Source organism: Sminthopsis crassicaudata, chromosome 2, assembly GCF_048593235.1.
Source record: "Sminthopsis crassicaudata isolate SCR6 chromosome 2, ASM4859323v1, whole genome shotgun sequence".
NCBI classification, from domain to species: Eukaryota; Metazoa; Chordata; class Mammalia; order Dasyuromorphia; family Dasyuridae; genus Sminthopsis; species Sminthopsis crassicaudata.
Genome location: NC_133618.1, coordinates 32815131 through 32835601, shown reverse-complemented (window position 1 = coordinate 32835601; position 20471 = coordinate 32815131). Strand labels below are relative to the sequence as shown.

At 49.2% G+C, this 20471-nt stretch overlaps 1 protein-coding gene across 1 annotated transcript; it reads left to right on the top strand.

Moving 5' to 3' along the window:
• The first annotated feature begins 18 nt into the window (after positions 1-18).
• RETSAT (retinol saturase) lies at positions 19-18799 on the top strand. Its single transcript, XM_074285624.1, has 11 exons — positions 19-390; positions 4457-4639; positions 6354-6595; positions 7455-7656; positions 8338-8535; positions 10995-11114; positions 16260-16398; positions 16708-16817; positions 16906-17072; positions 17315-17474; positions 18486-18799. The coding sequence occupies exons 1-11, from the start codon at positions 225-227 to the stop codon at positions 18629-18631; spliced, it is 1833 nt and encodes a 610-aa protein (XP_074141725.1). The 5' UTR covers positions 19-224; the 3' UTR covers positions 18632-18799.
• Positions 18800-20471: the final 1672 nt, after the last annotated feature.

The window sequence follows — 20471 nt, the reverse complement described above, 5'->3', positions numbered from 1 at the left end:
GGCCAAGGACAATTTTTTCCTGGCGGGCGGAGACCCGAGGTGCAAAGTTCTAGGTCGCCTCTCTGGGGTTTTCAGCGGGCGCGCTGAGAGCCCCAAGGGTACGGGATGGGCGGGATGGGCGGGATGGGCGGGGTGGGCGCCCGGGAGGGGGCGGGGCGATGTCCGCAGCCTTCCTCCCCTGGATCGGGTGACCAAGGGCTCCATTCCGGGAGGCGGCCGGCGGGATGTGGCTGTGGGCTGCGCTGGTGGCGGCGGGGGTCGCGCTGCTGGTGACCCGGGTCCGGAGGTTCCTCCTGGGCTGCGGTCCGAACCCCTTCGCCGAGGACCTGCGGAGACCGCGGGCGCCGCTGGTGACCGACCGGGAGGCTCGCAAGAGGGTCCTCAAGCAAGGTGCGTCCCCGCGCGCGGCCTCAGTTTCCCATTTTGCTAAGTGGGGGGGGTGCAGGGAGCGGGCGCGGGCTGGGCGTGGGCACTAGTGGAACCGACCCCAGGGGGCGACGTGCCCCGCGGCTTCACTCGCTCGCCTCAGTTTCTTCGCGTGTCCCATTAGGGCCGGGGTCCCATCCGTCTCCTCCCGCCCGGGCCGCAGAGGGGCCGCGGGGCAAACGGGGTCAAACGGGGTCAAGTGCTTACGGATGAGGTCAGCCTGGCCCGATGGCCTCTGGCTGCGAAGTCTCCCACAGCGACGGTCCGGAGCTCGCTTTCGTGCGGAGCCCGGTTACCCTCGGAGTGAGTGTCCGGGGCTCGGCGCGGAGGGCTCGGTGCGGGTCCCGGGCTCCTCCCCTCGCACCCTGACCCCCAGCCGCCGCCTCGTCCTGCCCCGGCCCCTTGTCCGGTAAAATTGGGAAAGGGGCCGCTCGGCGCCGCTCGCTCATCCTCGAGAACTCCTGCACTAACACTTCCAGCCTCTTTCCCCCGAAATTGAACTCTCCCAAAGGGTCACCAGACTCCTTGCTAAAAGTGAGTGAAAACTTTAAACAAAAGCCTGTTTTCCCTTCGAACTCCTCCAGCCCCTATTGAAAAGAAAAAACTAAGTAAATCACTTAGTCAAAAACGAACAAATAAATAAAAACGAAACAAAACCAACAAAAACAAAACACAAAACAAAATAAAAAAACTAATTCCCTATGTTTAAAAAACAAAAAGTTCCCACCGCGTCCTGAGTCTGAGGCCTCTGTGGGGGCGCGGGCCCTCTGGACTCTTCCCCGGCTTTGCATTCAGCAGCGCTTTGGAAGTCATTTGTCCTGCCCACGGAGTTATATAAAGCGTCTGCTGCAGCTTTTTTCCCCCACTTTGATCACTTTATTCGAGGTTTCCCGGACTTCTATTATTACATTCTTATCATGGTCTTTCAGCCATTTCTCAGGAGAAATGGCTCGGTCATTTCTCTCTCGGGCTCGGTCAGTGTCAGTGTTACCGTCCCAGACCTGAACTGTGGGAAAGAGCTTCGATCGCCCGGGTCCTTCCGCTCTTGCTTTGATTTCCTTGGCCGCGGCCGAGCAGTGGCCTTATAATTGAGCAACTCTTTGGGCTCCGCTCCAAATTGCTTCCGGAGGGCGTCGGTCACTTTCCTTCTTTGTCACCTTTGCCCCTCCCAGGGTTGTGCGGTGGAACTTCGAGACGGTGTTTGTGTTTTTTATGCCTGTTGATCACTTGGGGGTTTTCCCTAGAAAACCACCTGTTGTCATTTATCAATTGGAAGTGGCTTTTGTTATAGATTTGGATGAATTTCCTAAAGATCTCGAAAATGAAATTAACAGCGAAATTTGTTTCACAGATTCCCATCCCCATGTTTCCCTTCTAATTTTAGTTGATTTTGTTTGTGCAAAAACGATTTAATTTTATGTAATCAAATTTGTTTTTTATCCTCTTTAGCCATATCTGGTCATGAGCTCTTCCTTACTCGTGGATCTAAAAACTGCTTTTTTATTTGCTCCCCCAATTGTTTATGACGCCATCCTTTATGTCTCTAATTATGCAGCCTTCGGGGATCAAGACCTTAAATCTTCCGCGCCTTTTCTGGAAGGCACTGACCACCTTTTCCTCCTGGGCTTCCTCTTCTCTCAGCTATTGGCCCGCCGCTCTCTCTGCTTCCTCCCACTTCTCAGATTCCTCCTCTCACCGGATCTTCATTCTTGCCACACTTACTGCTCCCTGGTGTCCCCCAGTTCTGCCTTAAAGCTTCATCTCTCTCTACGCTCTCCCCCTTCGAGACGGCATCATCTCCCATGGTTTAAGTTTAATGATCACTCTCTGCAGGTGATTCCTACATGCAGCCCTCGTCTCCACCCCAGGCCCACAGCACCACCTTTGTATGAGACATTGCAAAGAGGGGATCCCATGGGCACCTCAAATCCCACGTTGTTAGGATTCTTACAAGGTGCTGAGTCACTGGCATGGGTATAATTACCTAATGGCTCAGTATGGTTGATCTGATCCTACAAGGGAATGTTATGGGCCAGAACTTGAGACCAGGTACTTATGCACTTAGTTCACACCTTTAAAGGAGTTCGCTCATTGGTTCACACATTAGACTTCAAGAGCATATAAAAGGACAAGCCCACTCACTGTCTGAGAGAAGACTCAGAGCCTGGACTCTGTGGGGAGATTCACAAGTCTAAAGGAAAAGCCTGCTCATGGATTCCGGGAGATGCAGAACCAGGATTGACTTCTGGGAGAACCAAGGAGAGAGGAAGGCCTCCAGAAAGCTGGCCGAGCCCCAAGTGAAGGATTGGGAAGAGACAATAAAGGATCCGGACTTTAGCTCCTGCTGCATTTTGGGATGATTGAACTGAACCAAAACTAAGGCTGCTCCAGAAGCTCCCCGAGAAACCTGCCCCCAGAGAACGACTGCAATCCAGAGAACAGAACATTACACAACATGTCCCAAACTGCCCTCTTTCTCTTTCTCCCCAAACAGATCCACCTTTTGTACTTTACTTTTGAGGGAACCACCACCAGCATCTTCCCAGGCTTGCAAGCACAGCATCGTCCTTGTCTAATTGTTTCCTCCTCATCCCATCTCCTCTATCTGTACTCTCGCCATCATCGTATTTTAGGTCACCATCCCCTCTGTCCTCTGCTAGTTTAGTCTTTTAATTCATCTCCGTGTTTCTAGTGTCTTCCTGTTCTAATTTATCCTCCATTCAGCTACCAAAGTGATTTTCCTGAAGCTGAGCTCTGTTCTTCTCTTTTCCCTGCTCCCTTTCCCCGTCCTCCCCCATTCATTAAGCTCCACTGATGTCCTGTTACTTCTAGGATCGGATAGTAATTCTTCTCTTTGGCCTGAAATCTCTTCATAACGTGGCCCCTTCCCAACTTTTTCTGTTTCTTATCCCCTTTGTGCACTCTAGATTTATTCCAGCCATGCTGGACACTTGATATTCCTGTAAAATGTAAAAAAAAAATAGTATAATAGCTGTCCTTTATATAGAACCTACTACCTGCCAGGCACTGGCCTAAGCACTTCAGAAATATCTCACTGGATCCTCACTACTACCCTGGGAGGTTAGGTACTCTTATTATCCCCATCTTACAGATGAGGACACTGAGGCAGACAGAGGTTGCATGATGAGCCTAGCACTGAAGCTAGTAATTGTCTGGGGCCAGATTGGAGCTTTTCCTGACTCTGGGACCTCGCTCTGGGCTCCATAGCAACACCAGCTTCCACCAATCAGTGATGCTCCACTTCTTCTGTGCCTTTGCACTGGCTAGTTCCACAAACCTAGAATGTCCTCTCACCTCACCTCGGCTCCAGCGGCACCTTTTTACGGGGCCTTTGCTAATCTCCCAGTTCCTGAGGTTACCTTCCATGGCTACCTATATCGGTACAAGTCGTCTCCCCGTTGAACTATAAACTTCTCACAGGCAGGCTGCTTCTCTTGTATCTTAGTGGGGGCCTGGCCCACAGGAGGCCCTTCATTGCCGAATTTCAAAGGGGCAGGTGTGGATGTGATCCTCATATTACAAGTGCCCCCAGTGGCCTTGGCTGTCTGGACTGTTCCGGGAGGGCAGGGCCCCTTCTCCGGGGCTGAGTCACCACATGGCTGAATCCCATCTGAATGAGGTGGATTCGGTGGCCCTGAGGGCCTCACCCACTCCGAGATTGAAGAGTGTAGCAGAAAGGTTGCTGGGTTTGGGATCTGAGGACCTCTCTGCCTGTGTCCGGATTGTCCCGTATCACAAACCAGCCTCCTCTCTGCCCGGCCCTGGGCTTCAGTCCCTCATCCTGGGCTGTTTGCACTGCAGGTCCCAAACTGTCCTTGGTGGTTCTCAGCTGCTTTGTCCAATGAGGCACATCCTCTCAGCTGCGGGAAAGTCGTCTTTGGGGTGGACTCTGCCAATTCAGATGGCGGCTCCCCGCAGGTTCAGTGCCCTTCTGGTAGCGTGGCTTTGCCCGTGGTAGCCGTGTTCCCCCTTGGCTCATATTGTTCTTTCTCCCACACTTTGCCTACAGCTTTCTCAGCCAGCCGGGTACCCGACCGGCTGGATGCTGTGGTGATCGGGAGCGGCATCGGGGGCCTGGGCGCGGCGGCCATCCTCGCCAGAGCGGGAAAGCGCGTCCTGGTGTTGGAGCAGCACACGAAGGCAGGGGGCTCCTGCCACACCTTCGGCCATAAGGGGCTGGAGTTTGACACAGGTAAAGCGGGTCTGGGGAGGAGCAGGCACCCACCAGGGCAGCAGACTCACCAGCCCAGAGGCCAGAATCGGACCCTGCTTCCTCCTGCCTCCCAGGGCCTCATGGGCCATTTGGCTTCTGTAGTCCCTTTCCTCTCCAGATGAAGGAAGGATCTCATTAAAGTCCTTCACCAGGTATCTTGGACCAGGATGGGGGAGACCAGACAGAAGCAGACACTTCTTCCTAGGGATGCTTTTTTTTTTTTTTTAATTTAAAGAATATACTTGGGACAGCTAGGTGGCGCAGTGGACAGAGCACCAGCCCTGAAGTCAGGAGGACCCGAGTTCAAATCTGGTCTCAGACACTTAACACTTCCTAGCTGTGGGACCCTGGGCAAGTCACTTAACCCCAATTGCCCCAGGAAAAAAAAAAGAATATACTTTATGACATTATAAAAGATACCAAATTCTAGTAAACAATAATCTAATGACATCCATTGAAAAGAATCCAATCAGAGTCATTCTTTTATTCTCCCTCAGATGTATGTAGTAATTGAGTAACAATTCATTACTCAGTTGTAACACTGATGGGAGATTCTCCAAGGATACATTATCAAATTCCTTAGCATTTCAAAACCTTTAAATAATATCAGTGTAATACATGTGCATTTTACAATATCATCTGTTTTCACAATATAGTCACAAAGGAAAACATTAGTAGGGTTTTTTTTTTCAATTAGGAAACTCAAAGGAAAGTGCTTTGTTTTTGAATAAGATTTAGAATTTTTTACATTAATGTCATGCTGAAATTCTATTACGTTAAAAGAAAAATCTGGTCAATATGTAGAATCGCTGCATTTCATCTGCCTTGCAAAAAGAGCCTAGATTGCTGTCTATTAAATTGTATTCATGCAGTCAAATTTTTTTAATGATCCATTGATAATTGCCCATGAGATCCATTTAAAAAATTTTAAAAATGACACAATTGTTAAATATAAATTTTATAAGATCAAGTGCTTTGGAGTTCTCATTAACTTTTTTTTTCTTTTGTTGAGGCAAATGCGTTAAGTGACTTGCCCAAGGTCACACAGGCAGGAAGTGTTAAGTGTCTGAGACCAGATTTGAACTCAGATCCTCCTGACTTCAGGGCCGGTTTTCTATCTACTGCACTACCTAGCTGCCCTTCTCATTAACATTTGTTAAAATTGATCAGATATGTTTACTGTGCAGCCTGATAAATGTGGAAATATGTTTAGAAGAATTGCAGATATTTAACCTATATTGGATTACTTGCTGTCTAGGGAGGGGAGAGGGAAGGAAAGAGGGAGAAAAATTTGGAACACAAGGTTTTGCAAAGATGAATGCTGAAAATTATCATTGCATGTATTTGGAAAAGTAAAAAGCTATTAGGTTTTTAAAACTAAAACAAAGTTGATCAGATAGCCTAAAGTTATACTCAGATAACTTTAAAATCCTGACAGGTTAGTAAAAGCCACAATTAAAAATTATATATGAATTTCCATATTCAGTGAGGGGCAAAAAACTCCCTCCAACAAAAAGGCTATCTAACTTTAATTCCATGGAGATGAACTGAAGTCTAGGGGAATCCCAAAAAGAAGGGTTAAGGCCTTTTGTTTTCTTCCCGTATATAAGAATTCTCTTTAGCCTTGCTCATGGACTCTCTACCTCCTTAAGTTCTAGACTTGCTCAAATCTTTCCTTGCTACTGTTTGACAGGAATCCACTATGTTGGGCAGCTGAATGAGGGCAGCGTTAGCCGCTTCTTCCTGGACCAGATCTTTGAGGGGCAGCTGGACTGGGTTCCCTTGGACTCCCCCTTTGACATCGTGGTGCTGGAGGGACCCAATGGCAGAAGGGAGTTCCCTATGTACTCTGGAGAGAAAGCCTATGTTCAGGGTCTCAAGAAAAAGTTTCCCAATGAAGAGGCCGCCATTGACAAGTACCTGAAGATGGTGAAGGTAAATCCAGGGTGACCTGGGGGGCCTGCAGAGACCCAGGAAGAGCCAACATGGACCTGGAGGAGGTATAGATCGAGCAGGCACAAAAGTCCTGGGCCCAACTGCTTCTCCCCAGAACATTGGAGGTCATTGCCATGACTAGGCCATTGCCTCAGGGATTCCTCATTTATAAGCACTGAGGGCTCTCATGAAGATATCAATATGTTTCTGGCAGAGATGGGAAGTTTTTAGTACCTAACAAGTCACTTAACAGCCAAGTGCCTCAGTTTTCTCAGCTGTAAAATGGGGATAATATTCATGAGGACCAATGATTTAAGACCCTCTGCTGGCACTTAGTAGGGGTCATAAAAGCTATCATTATTAACTAAAAATTAGTAGACTATAGTTGATTAGATTCCTGAAGAAAAGGGATAAGGGCAGAGGAGGTTTATGGAAGGAAGGAGGACTCTGGACAGATTGGGAACATTGGACACTGCTGTGGAGAATGAACCTTCTGTGGTCTGTGGGTGGGGCACAGCCTGGGGGCATTGGACCTATGGAGGGAGCCATAAAATGGAAAATCCCTAAAACAAACATGGGAATTCCCCAGTGTTTCTTGGAGTAGATCCAATCATGGAGTGCCTCCCCCCAAAAAAACAAACAAACAAACAAACTGTACTGGCTCTGAGATAAGATTGAATGATCTAAAGTTCTAGATCCTGATCTTTCTAACTGGGAGGGATGCCCTTTACATTTAGGCTGAGCTTCTTTCCCAGAATGCTTACTGCCTGAAATCTGGTTCTTGTCACTCTGGCCTCAGCTCTTTGGGCTAGCAGGATCACAGGAGCTTTTTTCTCCCTGGGTTCCTTTCTTTCCCCAGGAGGTAGCAAAAGGAGCCACTCATATGGTCCTGCTGAAGATCCTCCCTTTGCCAGTGGTGAGGCTGCTGGACAGTCTGGGGGTGCTGGCCTTTTTCTCCCCTTTCCTGAGAGCGGCCACTCAGAGCTTGGAGGAGGTGCTCAGCCAGCTGCCCGCCTCCCCGGACCTCAAAGCCGTGCTCAGCTACATCTATCCCACCTATGGTTCGGACCTTGGGCTCTGGGGTTCCTGGGGGTAATGGGTGCGTGAGGATAGGGGGATGGGCTGCTGTCCTCTTGGCTCTTCTGCTTTAATGGAAGTTGGAGTAAGAGGAGTTTAGGGGGCCCTCAGGAGCCAGTTAACAAGAGATCCTGTCATCTGTAGGCTTCCAGGTGACACAGTGCTGGGCCTGGAGTCAGGGGGAACTACGTTCAAATGCAGCGTCAGGCATTTACCCCACGTTCAACTCTGAGCAAGTTTTCACTTAACCTCTCTTTACTTCAGTTTTCTCAACTGTAGAATGGGAATCATAATAGCACCGCCCCCCTGGGCTTGTTGTGAGGAATAAGTTCGTATTGTAAAGTATAAAAAAAAAAAAGTTTATATTTGTAAAGTGCACGAAGCCCCGTGCGTGGTTAATGCCGGGTAATTCATTATTATTCTTGTCACTCTACCCCACAAAAGTTTCACTTCATGCCGTGGAACTCTGGCTGTCCTGTGAGCCGGGGTGCAACATCAGAGACTGCTGAAGTTCCTGGGTTTGGTGGCTGACAGGATTCCTTGAAAGATTAGGGGTGGGGGGAGATTCTGTTCATAGAAGGAAGCTTTTTTTGGAAGGGATCGTCGTCCTGACCTGTAGCTGTGAGGGCCGGGCCTAAAACTCTCCCTTTGCTTTTCTCCCCCAGGTGTCCCTCCGAAGAGCACCAGTTTCTCCATGCACGCCATACTCGTCCACCACTACCTGCGCGGGGCCTTTTACCCTCGGGGAGGCTCCAGTGAAATCGCCTTTCACCTCATCCCCGTGATCCAGCGGGCTGGGGGCGCAGTCCTGGTCAGGGCCAAAGTGGAGAGCGTGCTGCTGGATTCTGCTGGAAGAGCCTGTGGTGAGAGTGGGGAGATCCCGCCATGAGAGTGGGAGCAGACTTAGGAAAGTGAGGGAGAGGCCCGTAATTGTAAAAGTTCAGTTAGTGTTTTCAGCTCAGGGAAGGATGAGCTGCGAGAGGCTTGGTGTGAGGAAGGTCTTGTGCAGGGAGTGGCGCCAGAGCAGAATCTGAAGGAAGCTGAGGAACCCCAGAGCTTGGGTTCGGGATGTTCCGGGCAGGAGCCATGGCCTGGAGCAATAGTGGAGGTTGGGTGTGAGGTACAGCTGACAGGGTGGGCCATAGGCTTCAGAAAGGGGAGTAAGGTATGAGATGCTGGAGTAGCAGGTGGGGGCCATGTGCAAAGGCTAAATCAGCCAGAAGGAGAGGAGCAGGCTTTATGCTGGAGGCGTCAGGGAGCTGCTGAGGTCTGAGTACAGGAGGAAGGCTCATGGCGAGGTCCGCCCCTCAGGGAATTACTGTGTTGGATCTGGGTTCGAGAGAAGAGATTGGCAGGGGGAGTCTGAGGGGGAGATGGTTCCAGCAGTCTGGACCAGAAGCAGTGAGAGGTTAAAGCAGCTTGGTGACTGAGTTGGGAGAAGAAGGCGGGTGTCAGAGATATTGTGGAGGTGGGCGTGATGACTTCCTTGTTGTGATGAGAGAGTGGGAACTCGTCGATAATGCCATCTGGAACATGAGACCCAGATATTGGCCATCGGCACAAATAATCCTAAATTGTTGGTAGTCATCCCATAGGTTGTGACAGAGATCATTGCACAGGGATAGACCAAGCACTAGGGAGTTCTAAGAGTAGGAAAAGATTCTTCCGACAGAAAAGTTTTCGTGGGACAGGTGGCATTTTCAGTGTGGGTGAAACTGAGGCAGAACCAGGGGGCCGAGGGTGATGCCAGGAAATAGCAAAAGCGGGAAAGCAGAATGTGTATGGGACCAACAAGAGCAGCCCAGTTTTATTGTATCAGAGTAACTGAATAATAAATGACCTTTTCAAGTGCTTAGCAAAGTCTCAAAGGGCTAAGGGCTGGGCCTTAAATCCTGCCTCAGACACTTCCCAGCTGTGGGACTGCCTCAGTTTCTTCATCTGCAAAATACACTGGAGAAGGAAATGACAAACTAAAAGCTTAAAGGGGCAGCACTGAAAACAAGAAAGTGCTTGCCACGGGTGAGACTGGGAGTTAGCTACTCAGGGTACAAAGAAAAGAGCCCCTGCCTTCAAAGCACTCTTGAGCAGGGTAAGACAGCTGGTACATAACAGACAGATGCAAAGAACCTTCCATGGAAGATCCTAGCAGTGGGGGGACTAGGAAAGGACAGCTGGGAGCTAAGTCTTGAAGGAAGGGTTTTCAAAGAGAAACAGTAAGATTGGACAGCTGGTGGGGCATTCAGATGAGTAGGAGTGATGGACACCTTGGTTACAAGCCTGGGGGCCTGGGAAGATGAGTGATGGCTTCCTCAGAAGAAGTGGAGGCTCAGAAGGTGGGTGTATTTGGGGAGCAGGAGAATGAGTCGAATTTGATGTTTGACTTCATGATGCCCTTCAAATCTCCTCTTTGAAATCTAATGGACATTTGGTGACATAGAATTGGGGTGTAGGAGGTGAGGATTGAATCTGGAAATGAAATTATCTTCCAAGAGGTGGGAAGATCCTGCATGAGAAATAGGGGAGCAGTCAGAGAGGTAGGAGCGGAACCGAAAGAGAGAGAGGAGCTTTTCCAGGAGCAGCAGTGGGTGGTCAGCGGAATCCGATGCTGCAGGGGGGTCCGGCAGGCAGGGAATCGTTGGAAAGGACAGCCAAATGATGAGCTGGGAATCAGATTATGGGGGCTTAGAAGAGAGTGAGCGGAGGGGAAGCAGACAGCGCGAGCGGAGATTAGAGAGGGCTTTAGTTGAGAGGTCTGTAGGGCAAGAACTGGGAAGGGAATGATCCCATGGGGAAGTTTTTAAAGTTAAGGGGGTCATGAGTGAGAGTTCGTAGACAGCAGGGAAGGTTAGAGAAGGTGGAGATGAGGGTGGGGCAGCATTCTTCTAGAAAAGGCAGGAGCTGTTGGTATCACAGGTCCGTGTAGAAGGACTGACTTTGGCAAGGAGAAGAGCTGGTCCTTCCTCACGGTCAGTTATGGAGGAGGCAGTGAGCGATGCTGGACTTATGGTGGGACTTTTGATGAGAAGGGAGGACTTGAATGACTGATTTTTTTCAGGAAAGTGCGAGCGGAGATCTCAGCTGAGAAAGTCAGGCAAGGGGCTGCTGTGGGAGGTTTGGGATGAGAGGAGAAAGTTGGAGTCAGCCACCGTGATTAATGACACAGGGAATTGAGGAGAGGAATAGAAGCATTGCTGTGCTGGAGTGCGAGCCCAGTTGAGATTAAGGACATAGAGTGAAGGTTGGGCCTTTGGGCTCTGTAGGGCCGGGGGCTTCTCTTTCCTTTCTGTGCTTCCCAGACCTCATCCCGTCTCCTGTTCTGCAGGCGTCACTGTGAAGAAGGGCCACGAACTGGTGACCATCCATGCTCCCATTGTGATCTCCAGTGCGGGAATATTTAATACATACCAGCGCTTGCTGCCTGAGCCCGCCCGCCACTTACCAGGTAAAGGCTGCTTGTCCTTCCTGGCTGCATTTCCAGGATGGGTCACTGTCCCCCGGGCCCTGCGCCCAGCCAGACCTGGTGTCCGGCTGGCGGCTTCCTCTTGCCGTGGGCCTGAATCCCGATCGTCCTCCCCTTTCCTGATCCTTCTTGGTGCACGAATTCCTCCTGTCCATCTGTCCCTCTCTCTTGATCGTCTCTCTATTAGTAGCTAGCCCTTGTGTAGCACGTGACAGTTTTCACAGGGCTCTATAGATATTTTTGCATTTGATCCTCAGAACCTTGGGGAGGGTAGATGCTGTCATTAACCCCATTTTGCAGGTGAGGACACAAACAGGTGAAGTGGCTTGTCCAGGGTCACACAAAAGAAGTATCTGGGGCCGGATTCAAACTTGGGTTTCCCCGCCAGAAAGCAGGAAGTTTGGTGACTGTTAGGCAGCAGTCATCGACCTCGTGCCCTTGGGGTTCTGAGCCCCTCGTTGTGCCCAGACAATTGTAGGCTTTCACAGGGGCTGCGTCCCTCTCCCAGCTCACACACACATTTTTAGGTTTTGGACCGGCAGTGGAGAGATAAGGCTAGGTTCTGTGGGCGGCTTGGGGTCTCCTTGATCAGGGGCTGAGGCCAAAAGAAGCTTGTTTGGTGGGAGATGGGCTTTGTGTTTGAAATGTGTAAGAAAAGCAGGTGTCAGTGAAATTCAGTGGGGGGGCACAGGCAATTACTGAGCACCTACTGAGCACTGGGCTACTGTAAGGATGAGAGATTTGACACCAGAACACCTTCATTGGAGCTCCCATCTCTGCTACTCAGTCCCCCTGTGATCCTGGGCATTAACTCAATGAGCTTAAAAACCATCATCCTCTGAACAAAGGTTTTTGGGAAGAGAAGGAGAAAGGAGACAGGCTCACAGGATAATAGCCCAAAGAAAGTGGCTTTAACACCAAGGGGCAAAGCGGGGACAGAGAGCAACAGAAAAAGGAGTCTTAGTGTGTGACTGCAGATTTCTGTCAAAGCTGGAATCTCCTGGAGGATTCATAGGATGGGTTTGTTGACTGAATAGCTTTAGCAACTGTCCATGCCCACTGGGGGATTGTGGGATGTGTCACTGGGTCAACTGAACCATTTGCTTTTTCAGTCTTAAGAGGGAAGAGGGAAGGGGCGCATTTGGAAATGAGGGTGATGTCTACATGAAAAGCCCCAATAAAAAGTGAAAATATGCATCTAGATGAGGCCCAGCGCTGTGGAGAAAGGGAGTGAAACATGTCAGGATCCTGTGGAGAGGAAAAGACCAAATCAATTTTTAAAATATATTTGTTTTCTTTGATTTTCCTGTCACCTTCGTTTCCTCCTTAGGAAGCTCTCTCTTACAATAAAAAATCTTTAAAAGAAAGAGAGAAAAAAAGCATTCTAGCAAAGCAAATCAATAAGCATTTTATGAAGGGCTGATTGTGTGCTGGTCACTGAAGAGGAATAGAAAACTCAGCCCTGCTCCCGGGGTTCTCCCGGTCTGTTGGGGGAGAGAAGATGTAAATGGTGATGAGCAAACAAGATACGGACTGGGTAACTTGGAGATGATGTCACAGGTGTGGACACTGAGGAGATTGGGAAAAGCTTCTTGCAGAAAGTTAGACTTTAATTGAGACTTGAAAGCAGACAGAGAAACTGAGGGGCAGAGGAGAGGGGGTTCTAGGCACAATGGGGGAAGGAGATGAAGCGCCTTATTTGAGGAACAGCTGGGAAGGCAGCGGATCACATAGTATTTGGAGGATAGTATAAGACAGTTGGAAGTGTGGGAGGGGGTCAAGGTTTGAGGTGCTTTCAGAGTCAAACAGGATTGTTTGTTTGATCCTGCACATTACAGGGAGACGTTATCAGGGGAGAGTGACCTGGGCCGGCCTGCACTTTAGGAAGATCGGTTTGATCACTGCGTGGGTAAAGGACGGGGGGAGGATTAGAAATTTGGGGCAGGGAGACCGGCAGCAGGTATTGCCATTGCCCAGAAACAAGACCGTACCAAGATGGTGGCAATGTCCAACGAAAGAATGGAGGTAAAATAAGCCTTGGTGGTGGATTAAAGTAGGGAAGGAGATAGAGGAATGAGTGGAGGATAACATATAGGCCATCAGGCTGGGTGACTGGGGAAATGCTGGTCTCCTTGACAGTAAATAGGGAAGTTCAGAAGAAGGAAGACCAGGGGAAGATCATGAGCTCAGTTTTGGACACATCATTGGGACGCGCAACTTAAGATGTCCAATAGGCAGTTGGAGATGTGAGCCCGGAGAGGAGAGAGTCAGCTCTGGACACGTCGATCTGAGAATCGGTTATATAAAGATGATGACTGAATCCATGGGAGCTGATAGGGTCCAGAGGGAGAAGAGAAGGGCCCAGGTCAGTTAATCCACGTTAATAATGGAGGTGGTTTGGATTCTGCAAAAGAGATGGAGAAAGAGTGGGGCAGAAGCCAGGAGGAGACCAGAGCGTTGGAGAGACCAGAGAGACAGAAGAGGAGGATGGACAGCGTCAGAAGCTGCAGGGAGGTTCAGAAGAGTCCGGGTTGAGAAAGTCTATGGGAGGTGTCAGCTTAGAAGTTGCTGGTAACTTGGTTGGGGAAGTTAGGAGCCAGAGTGGAGAGAGAAAACAAGAGAGGGAGCGGAGAGGAAGGGGAGGACCTGGGTGTAGATGGCCTGTCAGAAGAGTGTAGCCAGAAAAAGGAGAATACAGGATGAGGATGGACTGATCAAGTGATGATTTTTTGAAGGTGAGGAAGACACGGACATGCTTGTAGGCAATGGAGAAGTCACGAGGAGACAAGGAGATTAGTGAGAGAGTGGGAATAACAGAGGGAGCGAGGGGCTGGAGAAGCGGGGACTGGAACAGGCTCTTGTGCATGTAGAGAGGTTGACTTTAGCAAGGAGAAAGGCCTCATCTTCACAGGAAGGCAAGATGAGAGTGGAAATCTTGATGGAAGAAATGAGGGGCTGAGGCAATGAAGACATGGATCTGAAAATGGCCTGTTTTTTTCTGTGAAATAGGAAACTAAGTTCTTAACTAAAGCAGGGGGAACTGTGGGAGGCTCAAGAACGGTTGGGAAAGTTTGGAAATATTGTTATAGTGAGAGGTATAATGATTCCATAAAGGAGACATAAGAGAGGGGAAGAAAATAAGCATTTGGATGATACCCATGATGCACCAGGCACTGCTTTACAGTTATTATCTCATTTGATACTTACAACAACCTTGCTGTTATGATCCCCAATTTACAGATGAGAAAACCGGGGCAAACAAAATTAAGTGACTTGAGCAGGGGGGGTATCTGAGGCTGTATTTGAGTTCGGCTCCTTCTGCCTCCAGACCCTGTGTCCTCCCCTGTCATCCACTCCTCTTAGCCAAGACTTGGCTTGCTAAGGTCCAAGGAAGGTCCAAGATTAAGTAACTTAAGCTTTTGTGGATCAGTCAAGAGAGTTTCATGAATTTGTTCGGCTTCAATTAGTAACACATAAGTGGGGGCAAAAGGAGGAGATGGTCATCATGATCCAAAGGCAGGATTTCCCCTAGAATAAAAGGGCAAGGGACTAGAGAGAAGAAGATAGTTTAGGGGTGAGCTTATTGGTGTCTTTGACAATAGATAAGGAAGTTCAGGACTTTTATGGTTGGAGCCTTTCTCGGATTTTTTCCCTTGGGCTTGTGAATTTATTGGAATTCCTCTCATATTCTTCCTCTGATGTTTTGTGCTTTATGGTACCTAGTTTGGTAAATAAACAGGCAGTTTATTTTCTGTTTTCCTTTCTGGTTTAGGGGCAGGGGAAGGGAATAAGCATTTGTTAAGCTCTGCAGTTTTGAGGTATTTACAGATCTTATCTGGTTAGATTCTCACGTATCCCTTGCAAGTTAGTGCAGGTGAACAGGTGAGGAAACAGACAGACAGTGGCTAAGGGACTTGCCCAGGACCACACAGCATTGTGTCTGGGTCCAGAGTTGAACCTAAGTGTTCCTGAGGTCAGGCCTGGCACGCTTTCCACTGCTTACAACACCAAGCCACCCAGCTCTGGCTGTGGCCGGGAGCTCATCATTCCTGTTTTTTAGGCCATGAGCCAATAGCCAGATTTAGGTTTCACACATCAGTTTCTTACACCGTTCACTTCCTAAATCTGTCTTTCGGCTTTTCTCAATAAGTCAGCAGCAGTGATTAAAATATCTGGGCCACTGAACCTTCAATTTTTTAACAGAATGAATTGATGAAAAAACTTTTACTAAGTATTATGAAGTACCATCAAGTAGAAATGAAGACAGTCTGCTCTGAGGGAGTTCCCAGGCACAACACTTGTGAGAGGTTAGATAGAGGTAGATAGGAAGGCCCAAGGGCACCCACAGGAAGGAGGGGTGGATGGCCTACTGGTTCTCCACCTTACTGGCATGGTCACAGCTGATGAGACCTAAGTCCTCTAAGGGGTGTCAGCAGCCCGTGGCTCTTGCCTGGCCAGCTCAGTGGCGTGAGGGAAGGGAAGAAGGGAGAGGGCATCTCATCGGTGGCTGGCACAGATAGCCTATGGCCTGAGACTTCGTGATCTTTGTGATGCATTGTCAGCTATCGTTTGTCCTCGCCACAGGCACCTCAAGTGTGGTAGTGAGCTTTGCCAAATCCGGGGACGTTCTCCATCTTGTCTTGGAGATTGATGATGGAAAGACAGCAGAACTCTGGACTAGTCGTACCTCGTAGACAAATGGCTTCCTCTCCCCGCTCAGAGAGTCGCCATGTGCTACTGGGGGAATATACAGTTAGTTAGCCTTATTACTGCATGGAGGATGAGTGACGCTTCTGCCTTTGGGAAAAGCCTCATGTCTATTGTTTAGCTTGAAATGTCCTCTACTACATACTTCTACTCTCTAACCTCCAGACGCGAGTCAAGATTTCCTTCTGCAAAAGGATCCTTTCTCAATTCCTTTCCTCCATGAGATATTTTAGAAGTAGGAATAGTGTCCCAGTCTGTTCACGAGAGGAAGAGAAAGTATCCAGCACGTTGCCGCAGGTAAGATGGGTACGCCAGCAGGCAAGCTTCTCTGAGGTCTGTGACTTTAAACAATCCCATCTGTGGGCATTTCCACGACTGCCTGTCTGGGTCTGGGTCCTGAAGTCCTGGTCTTCTTGACAGGTATAAAGGCTCAGCTGGCAATGGTGCGGCAGGGTGTGTCCACACTTTCTATCTTCATCTGCCTCCAGGGATCCAAGAGCGACCTAGGCCTGGAAGCCAACAACTATTATGTCTACTTTGACACAGACACTGACCGTGCGTAAGTGCTAAAAGGGGAGGGAGGGTATGATCTTCCTCTTTCCTAAAATCTGGGCAGGAAAGGGGCCCAAATGACTCATGAGTCCAGGGTCTGCACTTTTTAGTCGCCCACTCTCCCTTGTTGAGGTCAGACCCCTGGGTAGCTCCTGTCTCTTTTTCTCCTCCATCTCCTAAGCCAGCTTCCTCTTTTCTTAGCTGTCTGGATACTATCCAGCTCCCACTTCTACAAAGGGAGAATGATTCCTGTCCCCTTTTTGTGAGAGGGTTCAGGTCCATTAATCTCATTGGCTCATCTTTTTCCTGCCCGCAGGATGGAGAGATACCTGTCCCTCCCCAGGGAAGAAGCCGTGGCACACATCCCATTTTTCTTCATCACCTCCGCTTCAGCCAAAGACCCAATGTGGAAGGACAGGTTCCCAGGTGGGATGGAGGCTGTGGAAAGGGGGGGAAGGAAGAGGGCAGGAGAGGCCGGGCGCCAGGTATGGTGACCCGAGCTCTGTCTCCTCAGACCAGTCCACACTGATTATAATGCTTCCTGCCCGCTACGAGTGGTTTGAAGAATGGAAGGATGAGCCTCAGGGCAAGAGGGGGAGTGACTATGAGGCTGTGAAGGAATCCTTTGTAGAGGCTTCCATGTCTGTGTTGATGAAACTTTATCCTCAATTGGAGGGGAAGGTACTACAATAAGTGGGTAGAGGGAAGAGGGTGGGTCAGGAAAGTGAGTGATAGAGAGGGACTATCTCCTTGTCTTGGTGCAAGAGAGAGAGTCCTAAGGGAATGTCACACCTGGGGGTGAGGGGATATAACCCTGGGCACCTTGATGGGGTGCAGACAGGAGAGAATGCAGAGAACAGAGAAGCTGGAGTTGGAGGCACTAGTGGATTTCTTCACCTCAGTTCCCTTCCTCATCTTCTCAGGTGAACAGTATTTCAGTAGGGTCCCCACTGAGCAATGAGTTCTTCCTGGCTGCCCCCCGTGGAGCGCCCTATGGGGTTGACCATGATCTGAGCCGTCTGCAGCCCCATGTCATAGCCACGATGCGGGCCCAGAGTCCTGTCCCTAATCTCTACCTAACAGGTACGCTGTCTCTCTCTGCAGGACTTCTGCTGTCCCTAAGTGCATTGCATAGCTCCCCACCTGCCCCTGAGCCTAAATCCCTTCCTCTCCCCCAGGCCTTGCCTTCAGTGTTAGTGATGGGCACATGGGAGCAGTCAGCAGCACATGGAATCCCAGAAAAATCAGGGTAGAGGGTTGGGGGAAATGATGGGAGAAGGAACAAGGCTGTGGGGTGCCTCAGGGCAGTGTCCTGGAATCTTCAGTACTGCTCTGAGCAGGGACCCCATAGCACCCAAGGCCCACTTGTGTCCTCAGTGGGCAGCCACTTGTGCTTCTCTGATTAGTGTCCCCACCAGAGAAGCAGAGCAGAGGCCCTTCCTCTCCTGAGCTCCGGCGCCAGGCTGAGAGACGGGGTTGGAGTTCCCTAAACGCATGTTCAGACCCTAGAACTTGAGAGCTGGAAGGGACTAAAGGTGACATCTTGTCCAACTCCTACATGAAAGGTCGTTCCCTCTCTGAGTGAAGAGTTGGGCTGAGCCTCCATTCCAATCCAGTCCAACCCAATCCAATCCAGTCAACGTTTATTTAGCGCCTGCCACGTGCCAGAGGCTGTACTAAGCATTGGGGATCCTGCCCTGCCCACAGTGAGCTCACCCTCTAACGGGGAGACGGCATGCAGAAGGAGGCAGCAAAGGCAAAGGGGGAGACCAAGGGGTGCCCGCTGTCCTTGTTCCTTAGAGTGGGCACCAGGCAGCAGATGCAAGGTGGAATGGGCTGAGAGTCCAGTTCTTCCCTCTACAAAGAAAGGCATTGGGAGTCAGAGGGGAGAGGAAGCTGAGGGTCTGTTACTTTGTGATGTCAGTCCAGGCTAGCATTAGCCTGGAGATGACATTAGAAGTGAGGGACCCGACCCGGGAAAGGGGGAGCTGTGTGGTCCCTGCAGTCACACCCCCATCACCTTGGATGGCTCTCTTGTTAGTAAGGTTCTCTTGACATGACTCCCATGACCCTGCTTTTGTTTTTGCTTTGTAGGACAGGATGTGCTCACCAATGGTTTTTTTGGGGCCCTTTTTGGGGCCATATTGTGCAGTAGCACCATCCTGCAGCGGAATGTGTACCAGGACTTCCTGCGGCTCCGGACTCAGGTCTTTACTTCCCTGTCCAAGAAGACGAATTAGTCCAAGTGGACGCTTTCTGACAAGGGAGTCCTTGGTCCCATGTGAGCCTGTGAGAGCAGGGGAAGATTCCAGGACCTTTAACTTCTATAACTTGTAATGTAACTCAGTGCCTACCACACTCTGACTTGAGGAAAGGAGTAACTGCTCAATAAATCAGAGTAATTTTAACTGGCTCGATTTCCAGTGCATACCCCAAAGGGAAGTTCTTTGATTTTAGGCTGCGGTTCTCAAAGTCAGATCTCTGAGGCTCTGCTAGCTGGGCTCAGTGGTGTTGTTAGCCCTACTTCTGTAACATGGATCTTTGGGATTAGGTACACAATGTACGTAGTCAGTCACCATAAAATCATGTTTGAGAAGCCTAAATCGCCATATAATCTAACGTTCGACAAACTTAAATCGCCAATAAACTAATGTTTGAGAAACATAAATCACCATATAATCTAACATTTGAGAAACCTAAATCGCCACATAATCTAACATTCAACAAACCCAAATCGCCATATAATCTAATGTTTGATAAATCTAAAAATTCAAATTTTAGTGGAGTAAGAACTCATCATTTGACAAAAATTTCTGGGAAAACTGGAAAGCATTTAGGCAAAAACCAGGCAAAGATCAACATATCACATAGCATATCAATATAGCATACTGCCAAAATGGGAATACAAGAAGCAAATGTGTTTGTGGCTACAAAAGATCAAATGCCCTTTCTAGCTATGGATCAGATAACTGGAGGAGTGACTACACCTTTCTCTGTCACATCACCTCCGGAGCACTGAAAATTCCCAACCCCATAGAGCTAGCTCTGAAAAGAGCAGCATGAAAAAGCCTAAAATGATGTCTCCCCTCATCACCATAAGTGAGCTGAACTTTAACATGTATTAAAGTCACAAAATGGGCTGGAAAAATCCACAAGCAACAGTAAGTTGTGTTAAGAGGGAAGGGAGATTAAGGGAGGCAGGGGTCAAAAGCAAAACACTTTTGAAGAAAGATTTGTTTTTAAAAAAAAAGAGAAAAGGATAAACAGGATGAAAGTAAAAGGAGTGAGTAATCATAATTATGAATGTGAATGGGATGAACTCATAAAATGGAAACAGATAGCAGAGTAGACCAGAAACTGGAACCCCGTGATATGCTGTTTACAAGAAATACTCACAATGGAAAGACATGCGGAGTTAAAATAAGGCACTGGAGCAAAACCTTTTCGTGGTTTCAGCTGAAGTTAAAAAAAAGCAAGGGCAGCAATCATAAACTCAGAAGAAGCAGAGGAAGCATTCTGGGATGAAAGCAGAGTAGATGGGTATATTTTGAGCTTTCCAGATTTCCTGCAAACAGAACAAATTTGCGTTTCAGGGCGAACAGACTGGTGAAAAACCAAGAAGAGTTGGGGTAGAACAGGAGTCCTTCTGGTATAACCCAAGGAGATCTGAAGAAAGACCCCTGACTGGGGTTATCTGTGTGAAGTGCAGCCCCCTCTGGGCTAGCTCCACAGAAACATCAAGTGGGGACCCCTGGGAATAGCTGGGGGTGGCCAGAGCCTCAGCAGGAACCACAGACACTTTCCCAGACTGTTCATGGAGTAGGGGTCTGAGTCTGGGAAGACTGAGGAACCTCGGCTGATTGGGAGTGTCAGGCCCAGTTGTACTGCTGAAACTCAGCCCTGGTTTAGGAGTCAGCATATTAGGAGTGCAGAGACAGTGGGGCAGGAACACTGATGACTGCGGGCACTTGCTGGAGCGGGGAGCTCTTGGTCTGGGGTTTCAGGTCAGGGGAAAGAGCTGAAGTGAAGCTAGAGGCTACAATTTCCCCACCCCACAATTAAAGATGCTTACACTAATGC

Coding starts and splice junctions, on each gene's coding strand:
- RETSAT (XM_074285624.1), top strand. CDS start 225: ATGTGGCTGTGGGCTGCGCTGGTGGCGGCGGGGGTCGCGCTGCTGGTG. Junction 11,115..16,259: donor GCCCGCCCGCCACTTACCAG/GTAAAGGCTGCT, acceptor TCTTCTTGACAG/GTATAAAGGCTCAGCTGGCA. Junction 16,818..16,905: donor GTGGAAGGACAGGTTCCCAG/GTGGGATGGAGG, acceptor CTGTCTCCTCAG/ACCAGTCCACACTGATTATA.